Source organism: Patiria miniata, unplaced genomic scaffold (assembly GCF_015706575.1).
Source record: "Patiria miniata isolate m_02_andy unplaced genomic scaffold, ASM1570657v1 HiC_scaffold_4, whole genome shotgun sequence".
Taxonomy (NCBI): Eukaryota; Metazoa; Echinodermata; class Asteroidea; order Valvatida; family Asterinidae; genus Patiria; species Patiria miniata.
The window spans coordinates 10,776,638-10,789,614 of record NW_024037071.1 but is presented as its reverse complement, the minus strand read 5'-3'; the positions used below and the strand labels follow the sequence as shown (position 1 = coordinate 10,789,614).

Sequence of the window (12,977 nt, the reverse complement as noted above, 5' to 3'; positions counted from 1 at the left end):
GCAATCAAAAATGGACACCATGTAATTTGCCTACTTAGTACAGATTCGAACCCGCAACGATGAGAACAAAAGACTCAATCTGTCAAACATAGCTTCCCTGTTCAATATACAGGATGGAAAAAAGAATTCTAAATAGCAATAAAAGACACTGACTATTACAGGAATCGAACGCATCACCTCAAAATCGTAAAGTCAAATTCACAACACTCTACCAAACAATTCCAAGCTCAGAAGGTTCAAGGCACACAGTAGAAAGAAAAATACATGTAAACTTGGTTAAAATACCAAACAAATTTAAAAGACAAAACAATGAGAATGCTGCTAAGTGTTATTTTTATGTTTAGTGAAGCTAAGTGCTTAATGTGTAAAATACCAACAAGAGTTTACTGCTAATGCTTTTTTTCTAAATTACTTAAAAAATAAAATTCTGATATGGAATTTGATTTGTCCTAGAAAAGAGGCAACCTTTTAACTCAAGCAACATCAAGCAAAAAGGATGTAAAAAATCTACTTGATAAAGTTGACAATTCTTTCAAATATAGCATTACAAGTGTGTCAGCAAAGTGATTTTTTTTTCGCTTTTGCTGGCCATTTGGCCCATGCGGTCATAGTTTTGTCTTGTGTTCTGTATTCATGTTGATTTATAATTCTTATCTTGCATTGTATTGTCCTTATTTAATGTTACAAGATGTTGAAATTTAGTTGTGGCAAATAAATTGGCAATTTGATATTGAAATAAATTAGTCTCACCTTCTCAGAAATAAAAATAACAGCATTGCCTTTGAAACCCCTCAGCCAGAGTCAAGTTATCATCTGGAAACCATTAACCTTTAACTCAACATTGTGACCTTGACCTTTGATCTTTGACCCCTGTTTGACCCCAGAACCAATCCCAACATGCCTGTACCAATGAGCAACCCCCTACCGAAGTTAGACACCAAAATTTCATTTCCAACTCAAGTTATCGATCATCCGGAAACCATTTACCTTTAACTCACGACGGTGACCTTTGACCTTTTGACCCCAAAACCAATCCCAACTTACCTACTCCCAAGGGCAACCCCCTTTTAAAGTTAGACACCAAAATCTCATTTCTAACTCAGGGTATCATCCAGAAACAATTTACCTTTAACTCACCTACATCTAAGGGCAACCTCCTACTGAAGTCACACTCCCAAACAACATCTAACTCAAGTTATCATCCAGAAACTAAGTTGCCCGGACGGACGGACGGACGCCATAGGCGATGACAATTCCCATTGAGCCTCTCGACTGAGGGGTAAAAATGGCAATTTTACTATTGGTTTTCCTCTTCTCTGATGATAACTTGAGCTCTGTATTAAGTTTGAATGAAGTCAGCAACAAGTCACCCCAAGTTATCACAAGTCAATCACAAGACATCCATTTTCAAGTTATGTCACAAGCTACTCAAAGGAAATGTTTGTGGCAATGTTCCATCTCATGGCTTGCAAAACGCGCTGCAAAGTCTGACTGGGTATCCATCACTTTTGACTGGGCGTGATATACCTGAAATTAAGATTTGACTGACTTTCACTTTTGGCGATAAGTTGCACCAATCTTGCCTCTGATAACAAGGTTCAATACAGCGTGGCCTACTTGCATATTGATGGCTCCTTCAAATCTCTATTTGATGGAGTCTTCGAGTTAATGAAACAAAACAACAACTTCTGGTAACCACATGTCAGTTATCATTATTAAGATTCTTTCAAGGTCAAAGATGACTCAAATGATTGTTGCTTTTCCTGTCACTGACAATAAGCAGAAGTGAGTGACACTGGTACAACAGAAGGAGGTCCAGCATGTTTTGATATCTTCCCTTGTGAAATTAAAAGAAAATATCAGAGTTGGGCCATGATGCTTGTCAAGATCAGCCCCCTTGATGTGCAGTCATTTTAACACTGGACTCCAGTCCGGTGGGAGATGATGGTATCTAGAGGGTTCATCTTTGGCTTGATATGCCTTCATCTGATGATGGTTTACACTGGTGGTAACAAGATGTGTTCACAAGGCCTCCATTGGTGGTCGTAGAGGGGTGTGTCCTCCTACTTGGATCCAGTGGCAGGGGCGGCGGAACCGGGGGGGCTTTTGCCCCCCCCCCCCAGATTTTCCCAAGTGCCCCTTTTGCGGCCATAAATGTGCCCCCTCGAACAGTAAAGTGCCCCCTCAAGATACAACAAAAATGCCCTTAAAGTATCTTACTATTTCTTAGAAGTAACCATATCCCAATAATGGTATAGATATTTTTGATATAAACGAGGAATATAAAAATCAAGTCCCAAAACCCATACAATATAGACTTGGCCAAGTCTGGGTTGCGCTCGGTCTGTAAATCCATTATCCACTCACAGCGCATATCGCATACGTCCTTACAGTACATAACGCGCGCCCTCATGCGTCGAATCCAGACCATCATGTTAAAAACGTACATGTACATGTTATTTTCAAGTGATGCAGCAACCCAGACTTGGTGAATCTGCCAAGCGTACGCGCTGGTTTGTTCCACGTTTGTACACAGTCTATGGAAATTAATTCTCGATGTGATTGGCTTCTACCGATTTCGGTAGAAGCCAATCATATCACAGTATTTCAGGTAATGAGCGTTTTTATTCTTAAAAACGTGCGCAGATTGTTTTGATATTATTCCTAACACGCAATCAGCATTGTCTGCGTATTCGCGCAGCCAAAGTTTCGCGGAGAACGCACACGCATCCCATGGTGACGAGTAGAAACAGATACACGCACGCGTACGTTCGAATGCTTTGAAACGGCTCTGGGTACGCACAACACGAAGCGGTATCAATGGATCTCAACATCTTTTACAGGTTAACCTCAATAAAATTCCCTTTTGTTTTGAATAACATTTGAATGTCGTATATTCTTTATTAATTCAATCCAAGAGAAGCTGATCTTAGCATTATCATCCTAATATAATGTGTTTGAAATCTACAAATGAAGATTACGTTTTTAAACTTTTGCATATTGTTATCCAGCCTTCCTTACCTACTGAAAATAATAAACGAGTCTTCAAAAATTTGCTACTTTGATTGGTCAAGCGATGTTGTTGCATATGCATAGAGACGGTGTTGCATATGTATCGATGAATACAGGCGCGTTCACGCGAGGGGGGGTGCTGATGGCAGATTGATCAAGTCGGAATTGCTAACTTTTGCACCACATGTATGCACATGCTCTGCAGTACATGCAAACCGATGCAAACACATGTACGTGTAATACGCGTGTTGTACAATGTACATACAGTGTGTGCGCATTGTTATACGGCACTGAAAAGGAACACGCACTGAAGTGTACCTTGTCGGGCATCTGGAAAGACGTAAATTAAGTGATTTTTGCTCCCTTTTTTTTAAGATACCGACTTAAAGCAATTCCGACTTGAGTCAAGTCTACATACAATACGGCCTGAAAAGGGCACATAATACATATTTAGCATATAATCATTGGTTTTGAAGAGCGCCCCCTATGTTGGAAGATGGTACCAGTCATAGCATTACATGTACATGTGTGTCAGACAGTCTGAGGACCATGGTGAATATTTTTTTCCCCTTTATTTTTTTTTCCTTTTGCTGTTCCTCTGCAGTCATACGGTTTCGTCTTAGGTTCTGTATTAGTCTATTTTATGCTATGTTATGCATAATGTGTTATCTTGTATTGTATTGTTTTTATTCGCTATATAAAATGATAAAAGTAATAATAATAATAACAAAATGCTGAGATACAGGATGCTGAAGTTCTGATGTGGCAAATAAATTGGTAATTGGATGTTGAAATCAATTATCTAATTCGAAAATAAAGTTGAAGCAAGACAGATCTTTTTTAATATACCGGTATTTTAAATTTGGGTCAAATCCCTTGGCTAAAAGTGTTCCCTTTTCCATGACCTTTCCAAATTTTATTTTTTTTTATTTTGTAACTTCCAGCATTTGTATGGATTCTTTGGAGTTTTATTAAAAAATACAAACAACTTCAGGAAAACTGGAACTCCCCTAGGCTGATATCTGGGCATTTTCTTGAAGGTGGCACACTCCCCCACAATTACCCACTAGTGCATTTGCAAAATGTATAGCATCTTTTCGTGTTTTTTATTATGGCAAAATGCATAGCAACATTATTACACGTACAATGTACATCTCAAGGTTACCAGTGCTGCCCAAGTTGCCATATTGCTAGGCAATAAACCATGGTGGTACCGGTAGATATTTTAAATAAATAATATACACAATGCCTGGTTACAGGATGCTGAAATTGTGATTTTGCAAATAAATTGGCAATTGGATATTGAAATAAATTAGATGCACCTTCTCAGAAATAAAGTTGAAGCAAGAAAGATATTTTAAAAATATTCCGGTATTTTAGATTTGGTTGTTTAAAAATCCCTTGGCTAAAAATGTTCCCTGTTTCATGACCTTTCCACATTTTAATTTTTTGATTTTGTAACTTACAGCATTTTTATGGATTCTTTGGAGTTTTATACAAATAATAAAAAAAGACTTCAGGAAAACTGCAGCTCCCCTAGGCTGATATCCGACATATTAACAACTTGTACAATTGCAAAATGTATAGAATCCTTAAATAAAGGAATAAATGTGTGATTGGAAGGTATTAAACACTCTGTTTAAGACCAGTTGAAGTCTGGATGCTGATAGTTAACCGAGCTGAATAATTACCCTTTCGGTAAAAAAAATATAAACTTTTCGGTCCACAAGAGTAAAACAAAAAGGCAAAAATTACAAATTCCAATGATTTCGTTCAACAAAACACCACACAATGCTAAGGCCCACTGGTAAACAACAACTTATTTGGAATGCTGTGTGATGTCGTGCAGAATGCAAATGTACCGGTGTAGTGTGAATTTAGGACTATGATGTACTTACTCACTGGTAGCATTGTGCATGCCTGCGTGAGGATTGTGAAGGTTCAACCAATAAAACCATGCCGGCACCAGATTTCATACATGTACCTTTTAAGAAGCAACAGTAATTACTGACTGGTAATACAAAAAATGGACACCATGCAATTTGCCTACCTAGTAGAGATTCGAACCCACAACGACGAGAATAAAATACTCAGTCTGTCAAATATAAATAAAGTTTCCCTGTTACAGGACGGAAAAAGGACTCTAGCAATAAAAGACAGTGACCATATCAGGAATCAGACCCATCACCACAAGAAATGCTCAAAATTCCAAGCTCAAAAGGTTCTAGACACACAACTTGAAATCATACATGTACACTTGGTGAACGACTCAAACAAAACTGAAATGACTAAAAAATAGGAATGCTGCTAACAAGATGTTGCCAAGTGCTGTGTGTGAAAACTACTAACAAGCGTTTACTGCTTATTATCTTTCTAAATTGCTTATAGAATAAAAGTCTGAAACAAAGTGTAATTTGTCCAAAGAAAATAGGCAGTGTTTTACTTCTTTTAGAAACCATTTAGAAAGGATGTAAAAATTCACTTGATGAAGTTGACAAGTCTTTCAAAATTGGCTTTCTAGCATTACATATACATGTGTGTCAGCCAGTCTGAGGACCATAGTGATTTTTTTTTTTTTGATTTTTTTTTGCTTTTGCTGTTCCTTTGCAGTCATATGGTTTTATCTTAAGTTCTGTATCAGTCTATTTTATGCTATGTTACATGTATGTATAATTTCTTATCTTGTATTGTATTGTTTTTATTCGCTATACATGTATTACATGATCTTGTATTGTATTGTTTTGATTCACTATATAAAATGATAAAAAAATAATAATAATAACACAATGCCTAGTTACAGGATGCTGAAATTGTGATTTTGCAAATAAATTGACAATTGGATATTGAAATAAATTAGATGCACCTTCTCAGAAATAAAGTTGAAGCAAGAAAGATATTTTGAAAATATTCCGGTATTTTAGATTTGGTTGTTTAAAAATCCCGTGGCTAAAAATGTTCCCTGTTTCATGACCTTTCCACATTTTAATTTTTTGATTTTGTAACTTACAGCATTTTTATGGATTCTTTGGAGTTTTATACAAATAATAAAAAAAAGACTTCAGGAAAACTGCAGCTCCCCTAGGCTGACATCCGACATATTAACAACTTGTACAATTGCAAAATGTATAGAATCCTTAAATAAAGGAATAAATGTGTGATTGGAAGGTATTAAACACTCTGTTTAAGACCGGTTGAAGTCTGGATGCTGATAGTTAACCGAGCTGAATAATTACCCTTTCGGTAAAAAAAATATAAACTTTTCGGTCCACAAGAGTAAAAAAAAAAGGCACAAATTACAAATTCCAATGATTTCGTTCAACAAAACACCACACAATGCTAAGGCCTTCTGGTAAACAACAACTTATATATGGAATGCTGTGTGATGTCGTGCAGAATGCAAATGTACGGGTGTAGTGTGAATTTAGGACTATGATGTACTGACTCACTGGTAGCATTGTGCATGCCTGAGTGAGGATTGTGAAGGTTCAACCAATAAAACCATGCCGGCACCAGATTTCATACATGTACCTTTTAAGAAGCAACAGTAATTACTGACTGGCAATAAAAAAAATGGACACCATGCAATTTGCCTACCTAGTAGAGATTCGAACCCACAACGACAAGAATAAAATACTCAGTCTGTCAAATATAAATAAAGCTTTCCTGTTACAGGACGGAAAAAGGACTCTAGCAATAAAAGACAGTGACCATATCAGGAATCAGACCCATCATTACAAGAAATGCTCAAAATTCCAAGCTCAAAAGGTTCTAGACACACAACTTGAAATCATACATGTACACTTGGTGAACGACTCAAACAAAACTGAAATGACTAAAAAATAGGAATGCTGCTAACAAGATGTTGCCAAGTGCTGTGTGTGAAAACTACTAACAAGCGTTTACTGCTTATTATCTTTCTAAATTGCTTATAGAATAAAGTCTGAAACAAAGTGTAATTTGTCCAAGAAAATAGGCAGTGTTTTACTTCTTTTAGAAACCATTTAGAAAGGATGTAAAAATTTACTTGATCAAGTTGACAAGTCTTTCAAAATTGGCTTTCTAGCATTACATATACATGTGTGTCAGCCAGTCTGAGGACCATAGTGATTTTTTTTTTTTTTGGATTTTTTTTTGCTTTTGCTGTTCCTTTGCAGTCATATGGTTTTTATCTTAAGTTCTGTATCAGTCTATTTTATGCTATGTTACATGTATGTATAATTTCTTATCTTGTATTGTATTGTTTTTATTCGCTATACATGTATTACATGATCTTGTATTGTATTGTTTTGATTCACTATATAAAATGATAAAAAAATCATAATAATAACACAATGCCTAGTTACAGGATGCTGAAATTGTGATTTTGCAAATAAATTGGCACTTGGATATTGAAATAAATTAGATGCACCGTCTCAGAAATATAGTTGAAGCAAGAAAGATATTTTGAAAATATTCCGGTATTTTAGATTTGGTTGTTTAAAAATCCCTTGGCTAAAAATATTCCCACATTTTAATTTTTTGATTTTGTAACTTACAGCAATTTTATGGATTCTTTGGAGTTTCATACAAATAATAAAAAAAGACTTCAGGAAAACTGCAGCTCCCCTAGGCCGATATCCAACATATTAACAACTTGTGCAATTGCAAAATGTATAGAATCCTTAAATAAAGGAATAAATGTGTGATTGGAAGGTATTAAACACTCTGTTTAAGACCGGTTGAAGTCTGGATGCTGATAGTTAACCGAGCTGAATAATTACCCTTTCGGTAAAAAAAATCTAAACTTTTCGGTCCACAAGAGTAAAAAAAAAAGGCAAAAATTACAAATTCCAATGATTTCGTTCAACAAAACACCACACAATGCTAAGGCCCTCTGGTAAACAACAAGTTATATGGAATGCTGTGTGATGTCGTGCAGAATGCAAATGTACGGGTGTAGTGTGAATTTAGGACTATGATGTACTCACTCACTGGTAGCATTGTGCATGCCTGCGTGAGGATTGTGAAGGTTCAACCAATAAAACCATGCCGGCACCAGATTTCATACATGTACCTTTTAAGAAGCAACAGTAATTACTGACTGGCAATAAAAAAAATGGGCACCATGCAATTTGCCTACCTAGTAGAGATTCGAACCCACAACGACGAGAATAAAATACTCAGTCTGTCAAATATAAATAAAGCTTCCCTGTTACAGGACGGAAAAAGGACTCTAGCAATAAAAGACAGTGACCATATCAGGAATCAGACCCATCATTACAAGAAATGCTCAAAATTCCAAGCTCAAAAGGTTCTAGACACACAACTTGAAATCATACATGTACACTTGGTGAACGACTCAAACAAAACTGAAATGACTAAAAAATAGGAATGCTGCTAACAAGATGTTGCCAAGTGCTGTGTGTGAAAACTACTAACAAGCGTTTACTGCTTATTATCTTTCTAAATTGCTTATAGAATAAAAGTCTGAAACAAAGTGTAATTTGTCCAAGAAAATAAGCAGTGTTTTACTTCTTTTAAAAACCATTTAGAAAGGATGTAAAAATTTACTTGATCAAGTTGACAAGTCTTTCAAAATTGGCTTTCTAGCATTACATATACATGTGTGTCAGCCAGTCTGAGGACCATAGTGATTTTTTTTTTTTGGATTTTTTTTTGCTTTTGCTGTTCCTCTGCAGTCATATGGTTTTATCTTAAGTTCTGTATCAGTCTATTTTCTGCTATGTTACATGTATGTATAATTTCTTATCTTGTATTGTATTGTTTTTATTCGCTATACATGTATTACATGATCTTGTATTGTATTGTTTTGATTCACTATATAAAATGATAAAAAAATCATAATAATAACACAATGCCTAGTTACAGGATGCTGAAATTGTGATTTTGCAAATAAATTGACAATTGGATATTGAAATAAATTAGATGCACCTTCTCAGAAATATAGTTGAAGCAAGAAAGATATTTTGAAAATATTCCGGTATTTTAGATTTGGTTGTTTAAAAATCCCTTGGCTAAAAATGTTCCCACATTTTAATTTTTTGATTTTGTAACTTACAGCAATTTTATGGATTCTTTGGAGTTTTATACAAATAATAAAAAAAGACTTCAGGAAAACTGCAGCTTCCCTAGGCTGATATCCGACATATTTACAACTTGTACAATTGCAAAATGTATAGAATCCTTAAATAAAGGAATAAATGTGTGATTGGAAGGTATTAAACACTCTGTTTAAGACCGGTTGAAGTCTGGATGCTGATAGTTAACCGAGCTGAATAATTACCCTTTCGGTAAAAAAAATCTAAACTTTTTGGTCCACAAGAGTAAAAAAAAAGGCAAAAATTACAAATTCCAATGATTTCTTTCAACAAAACACCACACAATGCTAAGGCCCTCTGGTAAACAACAACTTATATGGAATGCTATGTGATGTCGTGCAGAATGCAAATGTACGGGTGTAGTGTGAATTTAGGACTATGATGTACTTACTCACTGGTAGCATTGTGCATGCCTGCGTGAGGATTGTGAAGGTTCAACCAATAAAACCATGCCGGCACCAGATTTCATACATGTACATGTAGGAGTCCAACTCCAAATTTCACATGAAACTGGACAAGTAACAGTCGCTTGTTACATTCACCAAAAACAAATATCTACATATTGCTCTACAAGGATATTACAAGTTGAGGTGCAGTCATTTCACCACTGGACATCAGTGGCATGAGATGTGAGAGATGATGGTGTCTAAACGGTTCATCTTTGGCTTGATAAGCCTTCATCTGATGGTGGTAACTGGTGGTAACGAGATGTGTAAGGCCTCCATTGGTGGTCGTAGAGGGGCGTGTCCTCCCACTTGGTACCAGTGGGGACGCAAATGCTACAAAGCCATCACTGAGCGCCTGACATGGTCTGAGGCAAAAGATGAGTGCATCAAGATGGGAAGTGTCTTGGTCATGCCACAGTCTCAGGAGGAAACTGATTTCCTGCTCCAGCTACAGCAATCCAACTTTTGGATAAACTGCAATGATCTCCAGGACGAAGGTTGGTTGAAATTAGAATTTACAAAATATCAACAAATTAATAGCAGAACATTGTGAGCTTGTTTGTTTTGAAGAATGGTTGTTTGGGAATTCCCACCTCTGTATTTATTTCAATTCTGTTATTTTGTTCAATAGGTACTTGGAAGTGTGAGAATGATGAGGTTGAGTTCAGGAATTGGTCGACTGGTCCACAGTGGCTGCAACCTGATAACTTGAATGGTGAGCACTGTGCCATGGTGTGGGTAGATCAAGAAGGGAAATGGAATGATGTGCGCTGTGATAGTCAACTCCCTGCAATATGCAACCAACCTGCACCACAGCTGCACTTTTAATCAGCAACAAGTAATTATAGACTGGCAATCAAAAATGGACACCATGTAATTTGCCTACTTAGTAGAGATTCGAACCCGCAACGATTAGAACAAAAGACTAAATCTGTCAAATATAGCTTCCCTGTTCAATATACAGGATGGAAAAAAGAACTCTTTATGGCAATAAAAGACACTGACTATTATAGGAATTGAACGCATCACCTCAAAAACGCAAAGTCAAATTCACAACACTCTACCAAAAAATTCCGAGCTCAGAAAGTTCAAGGCACACAGTAGAAAGAAAAATACATGTAGACTTGGTTAAAATACCAAACAAATTTAAATGACAAAACAATGAGAATGCTGCTAAGTGTTATTTTTATGTATAGTGAAGCTAAGTGCGTAGAGTGAAAAATACCAACAAGAGTTTACTGCTTGAGTTTTTTTTTCTAAATTACTTATAGAATAAAAGTCTGATATGGAATTTGATTTGTCCTAGAAATCAGGCAAACTTTTAACTCAAACAACATCAAGCAGAAAGGATGTAAACAATTCTTTCAAAATATAGCGTTACATGTGTGTCAGCAGGTCTGATGACCATAGTGATTTTTTTTTCGCTTTTGCTGACCATTTTGTCCATGCGGTCATAGGTTTGTCTTATTTTCTGTGTAAGTCTATTTTATGTTATCTTGCATAGTATTGTTCTTATTTAATTATAATAACATAATGCTTGCATACAAGACGTTGAAATTGTGATGTAGCAAATTGATTGGCAATTGGATATTGAAATAAATTACCCGGTACATGTAGATGCAACCTCTCAGAATTAAAGATTGCAATTTTACTATTGGTTTTGCTCTTCTCTGATGAAAACTTGAGCTCTGTATTAAGTTTTAATGAAGTCAGCAACAAGTCACCCCAAGTTATCACAAGTCAATCACAAGACATCCATTTTCAAGTTGTGACACAAGCTACTTAAAGGAAATGTTTGTGGCAATGTTCCATCTCATGGCTTGTGAAAAGCGCTGCAAAATCTGACTGGGTTTCCATCACTTTTGACTGGGCGTGATATACCTGAAATTAAGATTTGACTGACTTTCACTTTTGGCGATAAGTTGCACCAATCTTGCCTCTGATAAACAAGGTTCAATACAGCGTGGCCTACTTGCATATTGATGGCTCCTTTAAATCTCTATTTGATGGAGTCTTCGAGTTAATGAAACAGAACAACAACTTCTGATAACTACATGTCAGTTATCATTATTGAGATTCTTTCATGGTCAAATATGACTCAAATGATTGTTGCTTTTCCTGTCATTGATTGACACACTAAGCAGAAGTGAGTGACACCAATACAATAGAAAGAGACCCAGCATGTTTTGATATCTTCCCTTGTAAAATTAAAAGAAAATATCAGAGTTGGGCCATGATGCTTGTCAAGATCAGCTCCCTTGATGTGCAGTCATTTTAATACTGGACTCCAGTCCGGTGAGATGTGGGAGATGATGGTATCTAGAGGGTTCATCTTTGGCTTGATATGCCTTCATCTGATGATGGGTTGCACTGATGGTAAGGAGATGTGTAAGGCCTCCATTGGTGGTCGTAGAGGGGCGTGACCTCCAACTTGGATCCAGTGGGGTGGTAAATGCTACAAAGCTATCACTGAGCGCCTGACATGGTCTGAGGCAAAAGATGAGTGCATCAAGATGGGAAGTGTCTTGGTTGTGCCACAGTCTCAGGAGGAAACTGAGTTCCTGGTCCAGCTACTGCAATCCAACTTTTGGATAAACTGCAATGATCTCCAGGAAGAAGGTCGGTTGAAAATCAAAAATTAAATTTACAAATCATCAACAAATAAATACTAAAATATGGTGAGTTGTTTGTTCAAGTGAATCGTTGCTAGTTAGTTCCCACCTCTGTATTTATTTCCCTTCTACTGTTTTCTATCAATGTCAATAGGTACTTGGAAGTGTGAGGATGGTACTGATGAGGTTGAGTTCAGGAATTGGTCAACTAATCCGCAGTTGCCACAACCTGATAACTGGAATGGTGAGCACTGTGCCCAGGTGTGGGTATGGCCAGAAGGGAAATGGAATGATGTGCGATGTGATGCTCAACATCCTGCAATATGCAACCAACCTGCACCACAGCTGCACTTTTAAGAAGCAACAGTAATTACTGACTGGCAATAAAAAAAGATGGACACCATGCAATTTGCCTACCTAGTAGAGATTCGAACCCACAACGACGAGAATAAAATACTCAGTCTGTCAAATATAAATAAAGCTTCCCTGTTACAGGACGGAAAAAGGACTCTAGCAATAAAAGACAGTGACCATATCAGGAATCAGACCCATCATTACAAGAAATGCTCAAAATTCCAAGCTCAAAAGGTTCTAGACACACAACTTGAAATCATACATGTACACTTGGTGAACGACTGAAACAAAACTGAAATGACTAAAAAATAGGAATGCTGCTAACAAGATGTTGCCAAGTGCTGTGTGTGAAAACTACTAACAAGCGTTTACTGCTTATTATCTTTCTAAATTGCTTATAGAATAACAGTCTGAAACAAAGTGTAATTTGTCCAAGAAAATAGGCAGTGTTTTAC

The 12,977-nt window shown here is 36.5% G+C and overlaps 1 protein-coding gene and 1 pseudogene across 1 annotated transcript; both read left to right on the top strand.

The window, feature by feature from the left end:
- Positions 1–9,447: 9,447 nt before the first annotated feature.
- On the top strand, positions 9,448–11,288 carry LOC119739767 (perlucin-like protein). The gene is made up of 2 exons (XM_038214819.1): positions 9,448–10,053; positions 10,188–11,288. The coding sequence occupies exons 1-2, from the start codon at positions 9,747–9,749 to the stop codon at positions 10,382–10,384; spliced, it is 504 nt and encodes a 167-aa protein (XP_038070747.1). The 5' UTR covers positions 9,448–9,746; the 3' UTR covers positions 10,385–11,288.
- A 554-nt stretch (positions 11,289–11,842) lies between these two features.
- Positions 11,843–12,525, top strand: LOC119740099 (annotated as a pseudogene).
- The last annotated feature ends 452 nt before the right edge of the window (positions 12,526–12,977 follow it).

What these genes read in the sequence shown, in the direction of transcription:
- LOC119739767 (XM_038214819.1), top strand. Translation starts at nt 9,747, where the DNA reads ATGATGGTGTCTAAACGGTTCATCTTTGGCTTGATAAGCCTTCATCTG. An exon ending in CAATGATCTCCAGGACGAAG is followed by an intron (nt 10,054 to 10,187) that starts GTTGGTTGAAAT and finishes TTTGTTCAATAG; the next exon opens with GTACTTGGAAGTGTGAGAAT.